This window comes from Prionailurus bengalensis, chromosome A2, assembly GCF_016509475.1.
Source record: "Prionailurus bengalensis isolate Pbe53 chromosome A2, Fcat_Pben_1.1_paternal_pri, whole genome shotgun sequence".
Lineage (NCBI taxonomy): Eukaryota > Metazoa > Chordata > Mammalia > Carnivora > Felidae > Prionailurus > Prionailurus bengalensis.
Window position 1 is genome coordinate 121,774,622 of NC_057348.1, and position 19,785 is coordinate 121,794,406.

At 56.3% G+C, this 19,785-nt stretch overlaps 1 protein-coding gene across 1 annotated transcript; it reads left to right on the forward strand.

The window, feature by feature from the left end:
• The first annotated feature begins 1,225 nt into the window (after positions 1-1,225).
• AQP1 (aquaporin 1 (Colton blood group)) lies at positions 1,226-14,659 on the forward strand. The gene is made up of 4 exons (XM_043589196.1): positions 1,226-1,777; positions 11,276-11,440; positions 11,747-11,827; positions 12,566-14,659. The coding sequence occupies exons 1-4, from the start codon at positions 1,388-1,390 to the stop codon at positions 12,743-12,745; spliced, it is 816 nt and encodes a 271-aa protein (XP_043445131.1). The 5' UTR covers positions 1,226-1,387; the 3' UTR covers positions 12,746-14,659.
• The last annotated feature ends 5,126 nt before the right edge of the window (positions 14,660-19,785 follow it).

Here is a 19,785-nt window from a genome sequence, read left to right on the forward strand (position 1 = left end):
CCCTCCTGGGCCGGGCCTTGCCTGCCTCCCAGGGCCCCACCTGGCTGCTCTGTCCCTAACTGCACACCCTGACTGCCCCAGGCTGGCGGACGGGCAGCAGCTGCCTGCCCGTGGGAGTCTAGTTGCTTGCACAGTTTATCAGCTGCCTTTGGGCCTCTGGCTTAAGGCTGTGCAGGGAGGGCACAGGGTGGACCACAGGGGTCTGCAGAGCAGCCTCGTCCCCTCCCCCATCTTTCCCCCTTTGTATCTTGCCTCTGGGTCCAGTCCTGTCTCCTCTCTTTCTAGTTTATCTCTTCACCCTCTGTCTGTGTTCCCTGTCTGTCTCTCCTTTTCGGCCTGGCCTGGAGATGTCTCTCTTTCACTTCCACTTTTGCTGGGATTCTACTTCCCCTTTTACTTTTTCATTCCCTGTTTTCCCATCTGTCTGTCTGTCTTCCCTTCTCAGTCTGTGTCTCTGCCTCTCCCCTTATCTTGTGTCTTTTCTCCTCTTTCCTTCCTGTCTCCAGGCTAGGTTGCCGTCCCTTCTCTCTCCCCAGTGGTCTGCCGGCTTGCAGCCTTTGAGAGGAAAGTCCTAGACTGCTCCCATTTTCCCCACCTGCCCTGAAATCATTGGTTCAAATTTCTCCAGAAGCGTGAAGGCCCCCAAAGCCTGCCCTTGACCCCAGAGTGGAGGGTGGGCCACAGACAAGCTCTCTGTGAGTCTTAATGCCTCTGAGCCCCCATCAACTGGACCTGGCCAGTGGCTCTGGGGCCCGGGACATCCCTAAAGTGACTTCCAGTGGCCAGGCCTAGTCTGGGATGCAGGAGGCCCAGAATGCCCCCAGGGACCCCTGGACCCGGGGACTCCGGACTAACGCCACCCTGGGATGGGATGGGGATGCCAGGCAAGCAGTATCATGGTGCCCTGCCTCCAGGGAAGGCACCGTCCACCTGCTGAGTCCAGCCTGCCCCATCCAGTGCTCCTGGCTCTGCCTGCGGGCACCCCCTGAGCTTTGCACATAGGGCAAGGACACCTGGACTTCTGTGGCCCCCTGAGTGGGGCCAACTTGGAGGAATTTCCCAAAGCCTATTAGAGCAGTGGCTGCCTCCTGCCTGCCTCCTTGGGCTGGGCAGGGCCGAGGGCGGAGGGAGAGAGGGAGGGAGGAGGGAGAGGAGGGAGGGAAAAAAGTTGGCAGGCCGACAGCAGCGCTGTGTCTGCATCCATCGCTGAGAGGAGGCCCGTGCAGTGTGGGGCGGGCCAGGAGCGAGGAGAGGCCTTCCTCCCTTTGTGCTCCCCCCTCCTCTCCTGCCCCCGGGGCCCTATAAATAGGCCCAGCCCGGGCTGTGGCTCAGCTCTCAGAGGGAGTTGAGCACCAGGCAGCGGTCTCAAGCCAAGCCCCCTGCCAGCATGGCCAGCGAGTTCAAGAAGAAGCTCTTCTGGAGGGCCGTGGTGGCCGAGTTCCTGGCCATGACCCTCTTCGTCTTCATCAGCATCGGTTCCGCCCTGGGCTTCAATTACCCGGTGAAGAACAACCAGACAGCAGGTGCCTCCCAGGACAACGTGAAGGTGTCACTGGCCTTCGGGCTGAGCATCGCCACCCTGGCCCAGAGCGTGGGCCACATCAGTGGCGCCCACCTCAACCCGGCCGTCACGCTGGGGCTGTTGCTCAGCTGCCAGATCAGCATCCTCAGGGCTATCATGTACATCATCGCCCAGTGCGTGGGGGCCATCGTGGCCACTGCCATCCTCTCGGGCGTCACCTCCTCCCTGCCGGACAACTCGCTCGGCCGAAACGAGGTATGTGAGGTCGTCCCAGGCACCAGGGCTCTGGAACGGGGCAGAGATGGCATAGGTCTCCCCCTCCACCCATTGTGCAGATGGGGACACTGAGGAGCCGAGGGGACAAGAGGCTTCTGGGGGTCATGCGGAGCTGGGCCTGGTGCTCAGCTACACCTGCAGCCCAGAGCCTGCTTTCTGCCAGGCACTGGGGGAAGCCGAGACCCAGAGAACAATAGTCTTGCCAATGTCCCCTGTGGGCACCTACTGTGGGGAATAAGCTCTGGAGGCAGCTAACCTTCGGGCCCACGGTGCTGCACCTTTCGGCTGTAGTTTCTCGGCCCCCCCTCCGCTCTGCCTGTGCAGCCAGCTCCCTCTTCCCACAGCCTGGCCCCCAGGAGCCGCTGTCCGCTGTCCCTTTGCTGCCCTGACCTAGATGCCGGGCATGTCCGTGTCAGGTCTGCCAGTGCGTGAGCAGGACCCAGGTGGGCGGCCCCACGGTCACACAGGGCCCCGAACGAACTGCCTTCAAGGAAAAAGCCCCTCCTGCTCCTTGGTCCCCAGGGAGTGGACAAAGATCGGGGGTGAAAACACTCTCTCGGCTGTTTGCAGGTGGTTTTCCTGGATTGCAGTGTGGGGTGGCGGCCAGCGTGGGGACATCTTGCCTCCTGTCTGGGCTCCATTCTCTGTCGCCGGGCACTGTGAGGCATGGCGCGCATGTGTGTGTGTGTGTGTGTGTGTGTGAGTGGTGTGTGCACGTGGATGCTGGCATGGGTCTCTGAGCTTGTGTAAGCTTGTGTGCCCCCGCGTGCGTCTGTGTCTAGAAGTGTGCCTGGGAGAGTTAGGGCCACTGCGTGAGTGGGTGGGGGTGTGTGCGTGTACCTGTGTGTGCCCACTGCTCCTGGCTTGAGTGGGGTCTGGGCTGGGGGCGCTGGTGGTAAGCAGAGGTTGGCGACTGGGTGGCAGCTGCTGAGAAGCATTCCTCCCGGGCCGCTTAGCACAGCTAATTGGCCGTTGGCGGCAGTTGCCTGCTGTCGCGGACCTGGGCTTTTCCAGACCCTCAGCCAAGTGCAAACTCAGACCTGGCTTGGGCCACAGCAGGGGGGAATCTGGCCTGAGAGAGGCTGAGGGAGGCTTGGAGGGTGCCGTCCCAGGGAAGGGGAGAGTGAAGGAGCACAGAGGAGGAATCAGATCTACAGAAAGGAGGCTGGCCAGGCCCGGGCAGGGCAGGCGGGTGTAGGGACGGCGAGGGAGCCGGCCAAGGGCTCCTCGGCGGGTGATTATATAGCAATCGTTCTCTCGCTTCCCAGCCGAAGTTCAGACCCGGGTGCTTCGGCTGGGGGAGGCTTGGTGAGGGCATGGCCTTGCCACGGGGGAATTAGCACTTCTTGTGTCACAGTGACATCTTACCCAGCCCCCTCCGAGGAGCTAACTGTGGCTCAGCCCAAGATTGAAGATTAGCCTACAGGCTGGAGTTTAGACTTTAGTCAGGGAAGACGTGGCCAAGGTGGGTAGAAGGGACAGAACTCTGGCAGGCCACGTTCCTCCAAGCCTCAGCCTCTCCAGAGGGGCAGAGCCAGGTGACTTCGGAGCGTGCCCCCTGGGTAGGGTCAGGTTCACACTAGGGCTGGGCTGGGCGCGATAGGGGGTGGGGAAAAGGGCCTCGCAGGGGAGGGGTTGAATCTCTTCAGGCCTTCTGCCCCCTCTTGACCCTCCTTCTCAAGGGACAGGCAGGACAGGCATCTGTTGTCAGACCTTGCGCTCTAACTCAGGCATCACGGGCAGATGTGGGGGAGGGTGGGCACCCACGGTGTCATTTTGATCTGGCCACACCCTGATCCAGTGTCCCTTCCCTTCTCTGACCTCCATTTTGCAGAGTTACCCAGATGCCTGGGCTGGGCATGTTGCAGATAGGGGGGGAAAAGGGATAAGCTCATGCAGGGGCCAGCCCTGGTCTCAGAGGCAAGCACACCGTGTTCAAGGCCTGCTCTTGCTCACCTGTTGAGTTTCACTGGAGCTGAGGACCCTGAGACTCCAAGAAGGAACCCAGGTCTCTAGATCTCTCTCGGCCCTGCCCATACCACCAGCAAGCTCACTTTGCAGACTTGAATTTATCAGCCTTCCCAGGAGGGTCTGGCTATGAGGAGCCTAAGAGGGGCCATACTGAACACAAGGATACTGAGTGTTGAGGTGGGGTGCAGGCACTCTCCTGTCCACACAATGGAAGTTTGGGGTCCAGAAGCACAAGTTCTAGGCCTAGAAACAGAGAGAGCATCTCTCTCAAGGCCTCCTCTGGGACACCGGACTTGGGATCTGAAGGGATCTGAAGGGACCCGGCAGGCGGCCTCAATGCCTCGAGAGGGGCAGAGACCAGTCTACGCAGCAAGTGACACATTCTTTCCCCCAGGCTTTGCTGGAGGCTCCCATAGCCCCTTGGGCCACGGACCCCACCCTGGCCCAAACCTAGGCGGGGCCCTTTGTTGGCATGGAGATTTCAAAGGAAAATAGGGAAAGGAGGCAGGAAGTGGTTGGAGTGAGTCAGGGGGTGCCCCTGGTGGCATGGTGGGACAACTCTCTTCTCACTGAGTCAGGACTTGGGATGCACCCTGGAGAGACCACGGGCCTCTGTCCAGCCTATAGGATCCTGGCTGGTTCTAAGAGCCAAACCCCAATTTAGGCCCAAAGTGAACAGTCTCAGAGGCAGGGGTTGGTGTCCCGGTCTCCCTCTGTCCTTGTCAGACACTGAAACACTTCAGGCCAACAAGCTCGCCTGTGTGGCCCCAGTGTCCGTCTGTGAAATAGGGACACAGCAGGGCGTGGCTGGGCTCTGGAAAATGCAAGATGCTCCTGGACCTGGGAGTCCTGACTGTTAGCTGGCTCTTTTTATTCCTCCCCTCTCTGGCTCACTCACCCATGCTCCCTGCAAACCAAAATGGGACTGCTGGGGGCTGAGCTGGGGGCTGAGTCACCAGCGCCCTACCCTTGGCAGACCCTGGCGAGCAAGATAAGCCCCGCGCACAGCTGCCCACGATATGGGGCAGGAGGCAGGTGTGATAAGAGGTGTTGGGACTGTCAGAGCGGCAAAGGAACCCCTCTGCCTTTGAGCGGTGGGAAGGACCTGGAAGGCTTTCGGGGAGGAAGCTCCATGGGGAACCTGAATGTGGAGGCAGGAAAAGGGGGTTGCAGGCAGAGAAAGGGCGGCACAGGCTGTGAGCACAGGCAAGGCGGCAGTGGGAGGTCACGGCCTGGGCCTGGCCTCAGCCCTAAACTCTCCCCTTCCCCAGTTTCCCCAACCACAGAGCCAGAGGGTTGTCCCTTCCCTGTTGGCCCCCTTCCCCCCCACCCCCGCGCTGGGCCACCGGTTCTTCCAGGGTTGAGGGCCCCTCTGCCTCCTCCAGAGCTGGGGGTGGGCTGGGGAAAGGGAAGCCAGTTTTCAGACGGACGTGCCCAGAGAGGGGGGCTGGGGGCTGGGTGGTGGTGCCACAGCTGGGACATATAATTACTGTTTCCAGCCAGAACCAGATGAGGGGGAGGGCATCGAGAGGCAGGAGTTTTGTGGTGGAGACTTCCCTCGCCACAGAAAATTCTGAGGCTGTTTCTCCTGTGGGGGCCCTCGGAGCAGCCCTGCCAGCCCCAGGCTGCCCACCCCAATACCTGGCCTTAACCAGGGCTCGCTCTGCGAATCCTCGTCCGAAGGGGCAGTGCCACGAGAGGGGACGTGGCCCGCTGGAGTGCCTCAGTCTGAGGGGACGCGCCTCACCCTCACGCCCCTGGGTCACAGCCTTCCTCTCACACCTCGAGCCATTAGTTCATTGCGGGCCAATTGCATGTAGGGCCCTCTAACCTGAGCTCAGTCCCAGAGAGTGCTCCCCACTTTCTCTAGGGCCCCACTCAGCAAGGGTTCCTTCAGCATTGGCCGCCAGGGCTTTCCCCAGGTGGCTTAAACGTGCCGTATGTCCACCCCTCAGGGACTGGCTCAGGGCTTCCTCAGGAGCCCTCTGTTCTTGTTGGTAGAGCCTCCCTGGGGGCCATGGTCCTTGCCCTCTGGAAGCGCCAGTGGGTCTGGGGTCTCCTGAATAGCTGGGGCTGAGCCAACACACTCGCAGGTGTTGGCAGGAAAATGTTGTCATGGCCATTGTCCCCTCAGCCCGGGCCTCTCCCCAGGGATGTGTGTGTGTGTGTGTGGGGGGGGGGCTCCTTGCCCACATTGATGCTTAGGGGGATAAGTGAGGGGTTCTCTTTATGTAACCAAGGAGCTGCAGTTCTGTGGGGTTAAGAACCCCAACTCAAAAATGGTAGAAAAGCCTGGAAAATGCCCTGTTCCCATTAGCAGCTCCTTTCAGTGCCTGAAATTCCACCGCCAGGACAACTAGAGAGGTAGGTGTCTGCTCAGTGCAAAGAAGCAATTTTTCTTTTTAATCAGGAAGGGGCTGCCACCAAGCCAGTAAGCTCCCTATCGTTAGGTGTGCAAGGAGAATCTGCCCGCAGCCAGCTCTGGGGGCATCTGGCTGTGTGGGGGTACAACAGTGTGCCGTATTGAGACCCCAGGTCAGATGGCTCTGTGGGAATCCTGCACTCAGGATCCTGGCCGGGAGGGTGACTGTGGGTCCTGGGGCTAGGGGTCCCATGTCAGGCAGGGAGGAATCCTGGAGACTGTCCGGGGCTAAAATCTGGGCCGAGGCTTCCATTGTACTGATAAGGAAACTGAGGCCACAGAGGCATTGAGATTGTGAGGTTGTATAGCACGGCAGGGCAAGACCATGCCCCCAGCCTGCCTCCCAGCCCTTGATTATTTCTGCTTCTGTAAAGTGCACGTGTTCACACTTCACTAACGTCCCCTCTCCCTCAACACACACACTTACATGGCACATAGGGGCATAGACACATGGGTGTAGAGAGCATATCCTCAAGCCTGGGTGGTTCCACTCGGGCCCTGGGATCCTAGGAAGGTGGGGTAAGTGCTCCTCAATGGAGCCTCTTCCTTTCCCTGGCAGGAGGATGGGGACTGCCCTGGAGTAAGGAAAAGAAGGAGGGAGGGAAGGAGGAAGCCATTACTTTGTGTATTGTTTCTTGTCAGGAAGATGAAATGGCTTCTGGGGGCAAATAAGGGCCCTTTGAGATCTGTGACTCTTTGTCCCTCAAGGGGGCTTCCTTTCCTCCTCCTCCCCTTTCCCCAGCCAAGTAGTGGACCCTGTGTGTAGCTGTGTGATACAAAGAGACAGGGCTGCACACTCAGAAATGCCATCAGACACACAGCACGGACATACAGGGCCACATGTCACAAAGACCCCCAGATGCACAGGGCCCACCTTGGTAAGAGGCGGCACCCTGTGTGATAGGGATTCTCAGAGAAAGTTGAGATACACTGGCCAATACCTGACTAGTTCGTCTGAATGTCCACACGGGCTGAAAAAGAGTGGATATTCTCAAATTTGGGGTGGATGGCTTTACAGAGTTTCCTTAAATCAAACTTGTTAATTATGTGGCTCAAATCCTTCCTGTTTGTGCTATTTATATTGTCTGACTGCTTCAGTCCATCAGTTTCTACGAGAGGGTTGTTAAACTCTTTCACTCTGGTGGTGGACTGATCAAATTCTCCTTATATTCTGTCAACTGTCGCTTGTTTTTAGGCTATGTTGTTTGGCGCATACAGGTTTCGAATTTATGTAGCTCTCTGATAGACTTTTTCGTTCAATTATTTTGTAATAAGCCTCTTAATGTCTCATGAAAAGGAAAAGGAGAGAGTTACACCCGGACACATCTGGTCACCTACATACAAACATACACGGAGGCACACACAGCCGTGGATACCCACAGGAACATGCACACAAGAATATCCATGAAGGAGTGACACAAGGGACCCACTGAGGTCCCCCTCACGTGAGTGCTGAGTCCTGGAGGCAGTGGGTGAGCAGGGCAGGCCTCGATGTCTCCCCTCCCCTGTTCTTTGAGAGTGTATGCTCAGAGTGCAGCCAGGCCTGGTGCCTGCTGTTCCCCAAGGGTGGGACACCAGGGTGCCCAGGTCAAGTTGGGGCCCTGGGCCTAGGAAGCTACCTTGGTCAGTCTGTCCACGGGCAGCAGGGATGGTTCTAGGGACCCATTGTCTAGACAGGTCAACCCTGTCCCCCCCCCTCTCCTGGGTGCTGGGGCACACTGGCAGCTAGACAGCCATCTTCTGCCTGCTCCTCAGACCAAGCTGGGAATAGCAGGTCCCTTGGCTGGGCATGTAGACATCGGGACCATTGGCTGGGACAAAGATCCTGGCTTTGCTATCTTGTCCCTGGGACTCAGCCTCCTCATCCATTCTCTTACAGAGGCTTGCATGGCTGCCCTGTAAGACCCACAAAAACTAATGACTGGCCTCTGGTCTCCAAGCTACAAAGCAAATAAACTAGCACTGGACCAGAGAGCTTCCCTTCCAGGCTGCTTCTAGAGAGGATAGAAGTTCTGGAAAATTAGCATCATCTGCTACTTCTGTCGCTATTCAGCAAGTGTCCCCTATGAGGCCTGGGCAGCAAGATGGGAAAGTCTCCCTACTCTGTCCTCACCAAGCTCCCAGGCCAGGGGTTGGACGACCTACAGAGGAGGAAGGAGGGTTAACAGCGTGAGTGGGTAGTAGCAGAAATTAATTTCAGCCAGGGATAGGAGGAAGCTTCTTGGAGCTGGTGGGATCTGAACTGGGCCTTGACAGTGGGCGTAAGTGGATTTGATGTGAAAATGCAGAGCTGGCGTCTTTCTGATACTTCACATTAAATGTGTGGATTATTCTGTTGTTTATCCTTATATTCATAAAACTGTGTTGTTGTTGTTGTTGTTGTTGTTGTTTGGAAGGGGGCTTAATCAGTGAAATATAAAGCCTCGGCTGGGCAAAACTACCTGGGGATGTGCAGACATATTTTTTTTTTCCCAACACCAAGTGACCACAACTGGGATTAGCCTTATTTAAGCAATTGTTTCCAATTGAATGGGTTGTAAACAGTAACATGTTTTGAATGTTTACCTACTTTTCCTGGACATCAAGTTTCAACAGACCTTTAACTATCCTTTTCAGTTCTGAATTATCAAGTTTTTCCAGATGTAAGTCACACAAGTGCGTTGGTGGTTAAAGCAGAAGTAGCCAGTAGATACTGAAGCAATCAGGGGAGGCTTCCTAGTGGTGGTGGTGATGGGTATCGGGAGAGGAAGATCGTCAACCTGCGTGGTTCTGAGCTAAACGCCCTGGGTGGTCAGGAAGGGGGTATAACCCAGAGTTCCCAGGGCGGGTGGCCACCTCTCCTGCTTCCTGTGGACTCAAGAGTGCTGGGCATGGCCCCCGGCTCCTGTGCTCTGCTCACTTTACATGAGAAGGCATGCCTTTGGGCAGAGCAGGGCCTGGGATACTCAGACCTCGTTAAGAACTGGGGGAGGAGGGGCGCCTGGGTGGCTCAGTCGGTTAAGCGTCCGACTTTGGCCCGGGTCACGATCTCTCTGTCCGTGAGTTCGAGCCCCGCCTCAGGCTCTGTGCTGACTGCTCAGAGCCTGGAGCCTGTTTCAGATTCTGTGTCTCCCTCTCTCTCTGCCCCTCCCCCGTTCATGCTCTGTCTCTCTCTGTCTCAAAAATAAAACGTTAAAAAAAATTTAAAAAAAAAAAAAAAAAAAAAAAGAACTGGGGGAGGAGATGAGCTCGCCCAGGCCCAGTCTGTGAGAGGGTGGGGAATGGGGAGTATAGGAGGCAGGAACCACTTAGAACGATGGCTCCATTAATCAGCATGCCAGGCCTGGTTTCAGGACTCCGGCCAGCTAGCAATTAGGCTGGCGCTGGGGAGCAGAGGAGAGAGCGGGAAGAGCAGGAGGGCAGCAGCAGGTGTGAGTGTGACGGGCATCTGTACAAGTTGGCCCGGTCACACCAACCTCACCTCCACGGAGCCTGTCCTGGCTCCAGGCAGGCCTCGCTCCGGCCTCCACAACCCTGTGCAGGGCCCCGCCCTTTCTGGCTGTCCCCCAGTCCTGGGGATAAGGTGAGAAAGAACCAGAACAAAGCCACAACTGTCCTGATCCCTCCTGCCTCAGCAGCCCTTTCCAGATGCCCCGAGACACCCCCCACCATTGCCTTTGAAACTCTAGCCACTCTGGAAGGTGGACAGGAAAAGCTGTTTTACAGATGGGGAAACTGAGGGTCAGACTGAGGAAAGGCCATGGCCATGGCAGCACAAGTAGGAGAGTCAGGACCTGAACACAGGGATGGGAACAAAACTGGGCATTGCCCCCCGGGCTGGCTGAGCTGAGGGGTCAAAGCTCTGGGGTCGGCCAGGAAAGGCCTAGATCTGGGGCTGCAACACAGGGGAGGGGATGTGAGTCACTTTCCCTGTGACCCAGGGCTGCAGACAAAGGCGGGAAGAGAATTGTTCTTGTAAGATGGCCTCAGGGTGGGGCTGAGAAAACTGGGCGTGGGAGTGGAGGAGGGCCCCCCACCTAGAGTTTTGTAAAAATGCCCTCTGGCTTTGGAGGATGCCCCCTTCATGCCCCCAGGATGAGGCTTCAAGTTCAGGCGTATTTGGGCACACCAGCCCTGCCCTGGGGGAAGACAGCCCACATGGCCACATCCAGGCATCTTTGCCAGTGAGCCTTTGCTCATGTGGCCCAGCTCTCCTGTACGGGTGCCCCTGGCCCCTGGGACCCCCACAAAGGGGCGGGTGCAGGGGTCCCTGGGGAGGGGTCTCCCTGGTGCAGCTGCAGAGGGAGGGCTCCGGTGACCTCATGACGGCTCCCATTCCCTTCTTTTTCCATGACTCATGTTTCTAAAAGTGGCCCAAAAGCAAGTGGTAGCCAGACGGTGGTGGCGGGGCCTATGTGGCCAGGGAGTTGGTGGGGGGGGGGTTCCAGGAGGGAGAGGGAGGGGAATGTAGGCAGGGCTGAGAAGAAATGGGAGAGACACAGAACCGGGAGAGACAGACAGAGGGTGGGTAGGAGACAGGGCAGGGCAGCGCGGGAGACCAGAACAGGGAGAGAGACTAAGGGAGCTGGGGCCAGCTAACTGAGGAAGACCCTTCTCAACTCTGGGAGTTGTAGATGCAGCAGGAGATGGGGTGGAATGTTCTGGACTTCTGGGGTATGAAGCAATGTCTCCAGCCATTTGCTTCTCTGCTCCCTGCAGGGTTGAGAATCCCTGACCGTCTCCTCCCATGTGTGGGGCTTGCCCCTTGCCTATGGCTTCGGTACCCGCAGGGCACTCTGGCTGGCTGGAGGTGGGCAGATGCCCTGCCTCACCCCAGGCTTCTCTGGCCTCTAGGCAGAGTGCTGCAGGGAGGAGGCAGGTACCAGGGGCGGAGCTGGCACCTCCTCAAAGTCGTGGAAGGGACAGAGCCTGGTGTCCACTACCAGAGGTGTATTCTCGGGAGGGGCCTGGCCCCTTCTGGGCCTAGCCAGGGGCTGATGTCATGGGCTTTGAGGACACCAAGTTGCCTGGGCCCGGGGGGCGGGTCTCAGACAGAGTCCCTCCTCTGCCCACTCACCCAACCTCCCTGTCCCTCTCTCCAACAGCTGGCCCCTGGTGTGAACTCTGGCCAGGGCCTGGGCATCGAAATCATCGGCACCCTGCAGCTGGTGCTTTGTGTGCTGGCCACCACTGACAGGAGGCGCCGTGATCTCGGGGGCTCGGGCCCCCTCGCCATCGGCCTCTCTGTGGCCCTGGGACATCTGCTCGCGGTGAGTGTGGGGTCTTCCTGGCTGGGGGTAGGGTGGGGAGAACAGGGCCAGGCAGAGGTGGTCGGGGTACCCTCTCACGGGTAGGGGGGTGGGATGATCAGCTCTTTGGGGCTGGGGATAGGGTCCTGCTCAGGAGAGGGCAGCACAGGGACCCCCTGACCATCTTTCTGGGTCAGCGTGCCCCTCTTTCTGAGCCTGATTGTTACCCCCCTGTTTTCTCTCTGTGTGTCATTGCCTCGCCTCCTCTCCCTCTGTCTGTGTTTCTCTGGCTCTCCCCCTTCTGCCTCCCTGACCTTCCCCTTGCAGATCGACTACACAGGCTGCGGCATTAACCCCGCCCGGTCCTTTGGCTCGTCAGTGATTACTCATAACTTCAAGGACCACTGGGTAAGGGGTCTCACCATCCCCTGGGAGGTGGAGGTGCCGAATGGCAGTTCCAACTCCACCCTGCAGCGTCCTCCCTCATCACAGAGGCTGTGGGAGACAGACAGGGCCAAGGAAATTGGACAACCAAGGCCTGACATGGGGGTGGTGGGATCAGACTTCAGGCTGGGCTGCTGCCTGCCAGCATCCCAGCGGCACCCCATTCAGGGTGACCTGGGGCGGGCTCCGGGCCCTCGTGGTGCCTGCATTTCCTGAGCGGTGAAGTGGGGCATCGTAGCACCCCCCACTGGGGGTAGCACTGGGACAAGTGGCCTCACCGCCTATAGGTTGAGCTTAGCACAGAGTCAGCACTCCATGGACATAGCTGTTCTTACTGTGGATGTTTCTGTCTCAGACCAACCTTTGATCAAACTAGATGTTCCTGTGGCCCTTCCAAAGCTGGGGAGGGTGGGGCCGTGGCCACCCTGAAGAAGGGGCTGGTCTGGTCACACCAGGCACCCTGAGTTGGGGCACATAAAGGCAAGGAGATGCCCGCTACCACAGTCCTGGCTTGGACCAGCTCTGGGGGCACTGGAATCGGGATGTTGGGGTTCAACACCACCTGCCTCTAAACCCAGGCACCGGTGGGAGAACCCATGCCATGGGGTCGGCGGGGGTGGGGGGAGGGTGGACTCAGGAAAGGCGTCCCAGGAGAGGAGGCTTTCAGTGGACGCCCTCTGAGCATGCCCTCTCTGTTCCTAGATTTTCTGGGTGGGGCCATTCATCGGGGGAGCCCTGGCTGTGCTCATCTACGACTTCATCCTGGCCCCGCGCAGCAGTGACCTCACAGACCGCGTGAAGGTGTGGACCAGCGGCCAGGTGGAGGAGTATGACCTGGATGGCGACGACATCAACTCCAGGGTGGAGATGAAGCCGAAATAGAGAGGCCCTGGCCCCGGGCACCCACGCGGGGGCGGGGCAGGGGCGGGCAGAGGGAGGGGAGGGGTGAAATCCATGTCTTAGACACTCTGACAGGCTGGCCACCGTCACTTCCCAAAGATCCTCCAGAACTGCGTGGTCAAGCCTGATTTGGGGCTGTTTCTGTCACTTTCTTCCTCTTTCTCTGTTTCCTGGCCTCTGGGCTTCCTGAGGACCAAGATTTACCAACCACTCACTCCCTTGAAGTCACGGAGGAAGTGAAAGAGAGGGACCCACTCTGCTAAGGTGTCCCCTCAGAGTGTGATGGAAGGTATGCCAGAAAATCCCTCTCATCCCAGAGTTGCTCAACAGCTCACCTGCTGCAGGTGTCTGGGGCGCCACCGTTATTGCTTTGTGCCTTTGGGCGTGGCCCTCCTTCTTCCCAAACATGCACTTTGTCCCCAAGGGTGCTTTGAGGGGAAGAGATCCCAGGAGGTGCAGGGGTGGGGGGCAAGTGGCACACAGGCTTCATTCTTGCAGTTTGGCTTGCTTCTGGCTCCACCTGCACCCCCCACCCCCCAAACTCGCTGTGCGACCTTGGGATCGTCCATGTCTCGGGGCCTCAGTGACCCCATCTGCAAAGTGGCAGGGTCAGGGAGAGCCATACGGGCCTGAGGCCTCTCTGTTCTGTAAGTGTAGATACTCCGTGGGTTCTAGAAGATGTAGTATGGGGCAGCCCTTCTTCCACTTGCCCTGGTTCTTTCCCAAATGTGTAGCTATCGTAGACACCTGTATGAACACAGGGACACATGCATACATGTTTCAAAGCAGAGGCAGTCCAGGCCGTGAGAAGGGCTCCCGGGGGAGCAGGGCTGACCCCCACGCAGTGGGGACACGGTCTGCTATCGCGGAATGAGGCCGGCGGGCGCACAAAGGAGGAATACCCATGTTCTTCACTGAGCTTTAGTTGACCTTTCTCACCTGTTGTTGCATCATCTTGATCACTGTTCGGTTCTCCACTTCCTCCTGCCGGTGTAGACACAGCTCACGCTTATGCAGGTGTGTGTTTCTTAAAGGGCAGTTGGTCGTCTGAAGCCCTAAGCCTGAGGACAGGTGACCGTGGTGCGGATCAGCACACAGAGGCGAATGGGCTTTGCTGGACTCTTAGCGGGGTTTCCAAGCCCTCAGCTAATGACGAGGGGAGAGGAGGAGCAGATCCCTGCCCCCCTTATTGCTAAAGTCCTGGTTGGAGGCATTTGGGCAGCCGGGAGACCTGCACAGGCTCCCTGTGTCACCCCAGGCACAGCCTTCCCTTGTCATTTACCTGGAGGGGACAGTCAGCCCTGGCCTGATGAGGTAGCTTACCAGTGCAGCCCAGGGACAGTTCAGAGTGCAGGGTCTGCTTCAGGGGCAGCCATCTACCTGGTCTCTTCAATCCCACAGGGCCAGAGCAGGTCCCCCGGCATGCCTGGAGCCACGATGGTGACAAAACCCAAGTGATTCAATCTGCAGTTTATCCCAAAGCAGCAGGACAACCAGGTGACCCTTAATGGTCACCAACCCGTCACAACATCTACACACTCCATTCCCTAGCAGGGACTTCTAGCCCTTTTAACAGATAAGGAAACTGAAGCCCGAGGTCCCACAGCTAGTTAATGATTTGGCCAGGCCTGGCAACCAAGGCCATGTCTCTGGCTACTCCTTGGACCGTGAGACTGACCCCTCTTATTCCCAGCTGCTCGGTTTCTGCCTGGGCGGTGGTTAGAAGCCAGGAGGGGTGAGGGCTGTGCTGGAGGGGAGAGGGGGCAGACCCACTTCCTGCCTGGTTCTCACTGCTGCATACCAGACTCTGCATCTGTCTGCTCTGCATATATGTTTCTTTGGAATTGGAATTTCATTATATGTTAACACAATAAAGGAAAATGACTTGCAAGGTCATCGAGGCTTCCTGTAGTTTTTCTTCTTTTGGTACCGTGTTCCCAACAAAGGATCTCTGGCTCCCAGAGGAGATCGATGCCCACTCTAGGGACTCAGTCTGGGTGGGGGGAGCCACTGCTTGCCCTCTTGCCCTCAGGATCTCTGCTCTCAGTGGGTGGACACAGCCTCACAGGACTCCATCTGAGCAACACAGGGTCCTGCACCTAATAGGGACCACTTTTGCTTCTGGAGCCTGAAAGGACTGAAGCGTGACAGCCCCATCAGTCCCTCTGCCCTCCTGGGAGCACGGCCCAGGGAGCACCAGGGGCAGATCAGCTGTCCCTCTCTCTGTCCCTCCACTCACATTTCTGACCCCACCCACACCTGTGTTGGGTAATGGGACCCAAGGTTTTGCCGGGAGCTTGGCCATCAGAACCGAGTGAAGCTGTGCCCGGCATAGGTGATGCTCAGGTGGCCGGTGAAGGGTGGTGACCTATGGAAGCTAAGAGCGGGGAGCAGCCCAGTCCCTTGAGGCCTTGTGGGCTTTTCAGCCCCCATAAAGCATGTACCACACATAGTGAGGATGTGCACTTTTCCTGTGGAAGAAGTCTGTAGCTTTAGATCCTAAGGTGTCTGCCCAAGGCGGAAGAGAAGCGAGGTCAGAGCAGGCTGGCCTCTGCCTTGAGGGTGACAGGGAACCGTGAAAAGCCCCCTCTGTCTATGCTTCTTTCACCTGTCCCCAAGTAGCTCCAAGGCTGCTCTGGGCCCTCTGGAACTCACAAAACCCTTTCCCCCATTTGGGGCCTCTCTCAGTCGTTGGAGGCACAGCAGGTGTGGTTGTCCTTATTTGGCAGAAAGGGAGGTGGATGCTCAGTGAGACATGCCCCAAACTCAGTGAGACAAGTCTGTGTGAGGCTGAGACTTGGACACAGACTCCTGATATCTACCTCTCTGCCCCCTGCATACACACTTAGGGCTGGTATCTCAAAGCAGGGACTATATTGGGAAACTGAGGGCCCCACAATAGGGAACAGGCCCTATTCCAATTAGCGGGCTTGTAGATCCCACAGAGGCCTAGAATCTGGAAGTCTCTGAGGACCATCAACCTTCTAGAAATCTCATCAGGCCAGAGGTGTGGGCTGATCGGGGGAGGGGTGTCTGCAAAGATCCTGGCATCCCAACACTGCTCCCGGGAGACACGTGGTTGCTGCCTCCCTCTGGTGGAGGCCTGGCTGATGGTAATGCAAGGGTGTCTAGACAGGGCCAGGGGCTAGGTCACCCCAGTGATGGCTGCTGAGTCAGTACCGTTGGAACAAGCTTTCTTCTTCCAGTGTTTTCTGGGCCCCTGTAAAGGGCATCTGTGCTGTGTCAGCCCATGTAAAGTGCCCCTGTACCTCCCAGGCTGAGGACAGGCTGGTGTTAGTGGAGGGTGATGGTTATACCATGAAAACAGGATATGGGCTAGCCCACTGCAACCCAGGCCCACCTGTGAGGGTGTGCCAAGGCTATCTCTCACAGCCCTTCTTGGTTTGTCTCCTTATCTTGACCCATCTCCCTAGGTGAGAAGCCCTCTCAGTCCCCACCAGGGGCCCTGGGAACCCTACCTCAATCCCTGGTCTTCCTTCACCACCCCCAGCCATCTAGGACAGGGCCTTGCTTAGGGATTATTTAGTTATAATGTTTACAACCCTAGTGCTAAGAGACAGGACCTAAAGAAGAGATCAGGGAACTGGTAGTTCTTGAGCACTTACTTTGTGTGAGAAACTTCCCTGGGTCTTCACATACAGTCTTTCTAATCTTTATAACACCCTTGGAAGGTAGAGATGACTGCCTGCCCCCGTTTACAGAGGCCCCTGAGGCCCCTGAAGACAAAATGATTCACCCAAGGCCATAAAGCAAGTTGGTGGAAGAATTGGGACTTGAATATGCTCTGCCTGGTTCCAAAGACTGGCTTCTGGTTTCAAAGATTCCTCCACTATGTGGTGCTGGCCTGTTTTGTCATGACCTCCATGAAGTTTGGCTCTGGTCCAACTAGGCAGCCGGTCTTCCTCTACCTGCAGGATGTTGAGAGTGAGAAGCAGGAAGGAGAATGGCCAGCTGAAGGGACTCCAGCACCAGGAAGAGTGCATTTCATTTTGGATCCAGCTGGACATGGTGTCTGCTTGAGACACACAGGCACCACCTGGTCCCAGGCAGCTCCACTGACAATGGCCCTATCCCAGCCTCCCCAGAAGCCCCTAGGCCTGACTGCCCCTCTATCTGGAGGAAAATATCTGATAAACTTGCTTGTTCAGAGGTTACCCTCTGTCACCATAGTATATGAGAAGGGGAAGGGCAAAGCTGTACCCTGAGGGAAAATGATGCACTCTGAAGGAGCCTCAGATGCCCTTTCAGGCCTGGGGCAAAACCTTTGGGGCTTGCCTGTCCCGGACTTCCTCTCATCTTCCAGTCCATGGGTTCAGTGCTCCAGGTACCTCAACCCCCAAGGGTCATCCCCACTCTGCTCTGCTCATGTTCTGCCCAACCCAGCACAGAAAAAAGGTGAAAAACTGGAACTGGAGTGAGGTAACCAGAGCCCTTGTCTGTTTTCTTCATCAAACTTTAATGGAGAGAGTAACTTTCCTGGAAGATTCCATGACTCAGCCTTTGTCCCCAGCTGCCGAGCATTCAGGTGACTACACACGTGAAGTGCTTTGGTGGAGAGCATCTATCACACCCCTTCAGCTGCGTCCCTGCTGAGATTAGACAACAGATGGCTTCCTCCACTGGACTCCCCCATGATCCAATGGAGACTTGCATGTGGAGGTGGCTCAGTGGGCCCGGAAGGTTGTACCCTCTGCACTTGGCCCAGAGGGAAGCAGGATGTAATTTGGCAGCCATTGAGTCCTAGATTATTTGTCCCTTCATGAAACTCACAAGAGCAAAACGTTGTGTTTCCACAATTGCCCCACCAGTTCTGAGGCCAAGGAACCTGGGTCTGGATTGCATAATTTTCCAAAGCCCTTCTGAGGGAACATCAGCCAGAGGCCTGTGATGGATGTTCAGATCAACCTGAAGGTGCCTTTGTGCTACACATATGTATGACCTCAAGCACTGGGTCTATCCATTCTGGGTTTCTAAATATCCAGGAATTTGGGATCTTTGTAGACCCATAGTTCCCTTTTGATATTTCCCTTTCTCCTCCAGGAATCAGACGGATTCCTCTTTCCAGACCCTGGCGGGGTGCTGAATGGTCTATGGGAGAAGAATTGCTCTGGACTGAGGTCAGTAGCAACTGGTCAGACATAGATGCCATGAAGCCTCGATGGGGTTGGTGGCCTATGACTCAGGCCCTGATCCCAGTGTCATTATCCACCTCAAAAGCCCACATGGGCTCGAAGAGGGCCCAAATGAAAGGGTGTGGGTGGCTCAAGGCAGCCGTTTGCCACTTGGCCCCAAGGACCATGGTCCCTTTTGGGGATGGTTCTCTCCCTTTGGGGGTTCTCAGGATGGTCCTCAGCATCCTTGGAACCAAAGCCAGGGGCTGGTCTGGAAAAGCACTGGAGGAACTGATGCCAGGGGCCCCTTCCCTTGGCGTGGCCCAGCCTCGTGCTGACCCATTAGGATTTTTCCATCACTCCTGGAGGTCACACCTTCACTGGTCAGGAGCCTTTCAAGGAGGGGGATAGTGATTAATGTTTTATGGACGAGCTGCTGGGCACGATGCCTTGTTTTCTTTAGGTTTAGAATACAATGAAGACGATGAATGGAATTTGCTGTGAGCTGGGGGCCAGGGTGGGGCAATTCTTAGGGGCTGAGGACCCACAGGTGGTGATGTTTACTGTCCTTCCCTTAGTGCTGAAAAGGGGGTAATTCTCGAGGTGGGAAAGGCCGGTGAGGTTTTTGCCTACGGGGCCATCATCCCCAGACCTTAAGTGACTGTTGGTTCCCACCAACACTTTGGGCTCTGGGTGTGCAGAGAGGCCACTGCTGAAGTGTACCCCCAAATTTTAACGAGCTCGTTCTGCTCAGGTGATTCTACTTCATTCCAATAAAATCACATTCTCTGCATATAGGATTTTGCTTATTTTTCTGTTCTTTCCAGTGTATTGACGGGGAACGAGATGAGGACAAACTGATCTCCAGCCATATGGGTCAGTAGGGTCTCACCACTTCTTAAATATCAAAATGCTTTCATCTATTCGGAGCTCTTCATGTACCCCTCCTCACATCTGGCCTCTCTGACTACCCTGTGCCTTCTCTCATCCCTCGTCTCCTGTGGACCTCTCCATAACCCAGCGCTTAAAAGGTTAACCCATCAGTCGGGGGCCTCAAGGACCTTATTTAGCACTGAAGTTGTGGGGTAGTTCTGCTGGATTACCACTGTGGCTGTTATATACTTTGCATATCGTCTCTAGTAAAGAGAGAAATATGCAATTCATATATACAGAGGTCCAAGGTCTAAGTTAGAAAGTGTGGGTGTGTGCGTGTGTGTGTGTGTGTGTGAGAGAGAGAGAGAGAGAGAGAATGCACTCCTGTAATACTACTATATTTGGAGTCGTCCTCTGATCTGTCCTGAGAACCTTCGCAGCAATTCTCACTCATGGGAGAACCATGGCGCAGCTTTGGGTAAGTGCACAGACCCGGCACTCTGCCAGTTTTGCAGCCTAGCCCACGACCAGTCCCTACAACATAGTCAAAGGCTGGAGGAATGTCCTCAGCCCACAGTCATGTCCACTAGGTGCTATACTTGGTTTGCCTAAAGCCAGCCTGACCCCATGTAGAATATTAGCTGGAAAAGGCTGGCCTGGCTTGTGTTTGTTAAGGGGAAACTGGCATATATTTTTTCTACAAGCTAGTAAGCAAATAGATCTATAAGTTGGAGGGAGAAAGGTATTGTCTTTGAGGAGAAAAAGGAAAGGGAAGGAGGGAGGAAGGGAGGAGAGAGAAAGAGAAAGAGACTCTCAAAGAATTCAATAAATGAGTCCAGACCGCTCCCAAAAGCAAACCCCCCAAATTCATAAAAATGCAAAAGTTCTCAAGGATGGCAGCCTACCATTTATAGCAGTCTGGAACATTCTAGATGTGGCCAATATGCCCCCTTATTTAACACAAGGTTTTGGGGTTTTTTTAAACATATTTTTCATATAATGCAACATAAATAGATA

Excerpts from the sequence above, each read along its gene's own strand:
- AQP1 (XM_043589196.1), top strand. The coding sequence starts at position 1,388 with ATGGCCAGCGAGTTCAAGAAGAAGCTCTTCTGGAGGGCCGTGGTGGCC. Across the intron at positions 1,778-11,275 it reads ACTCGCTCGGCCGAAACGAG|CTGGCCCCTGGTGTGAACTC; the intron begins GTATGTGAGGTC and ends TCTCTCCAACAG. Across the intron at positions 11,441-11,746 it reads CCCTGGGACATCTGCTCGCG|ATCGACTACACAGGCTGCGG; the intron begins GTGAGTGTGGGG and ends TTCCCCTTGCAG.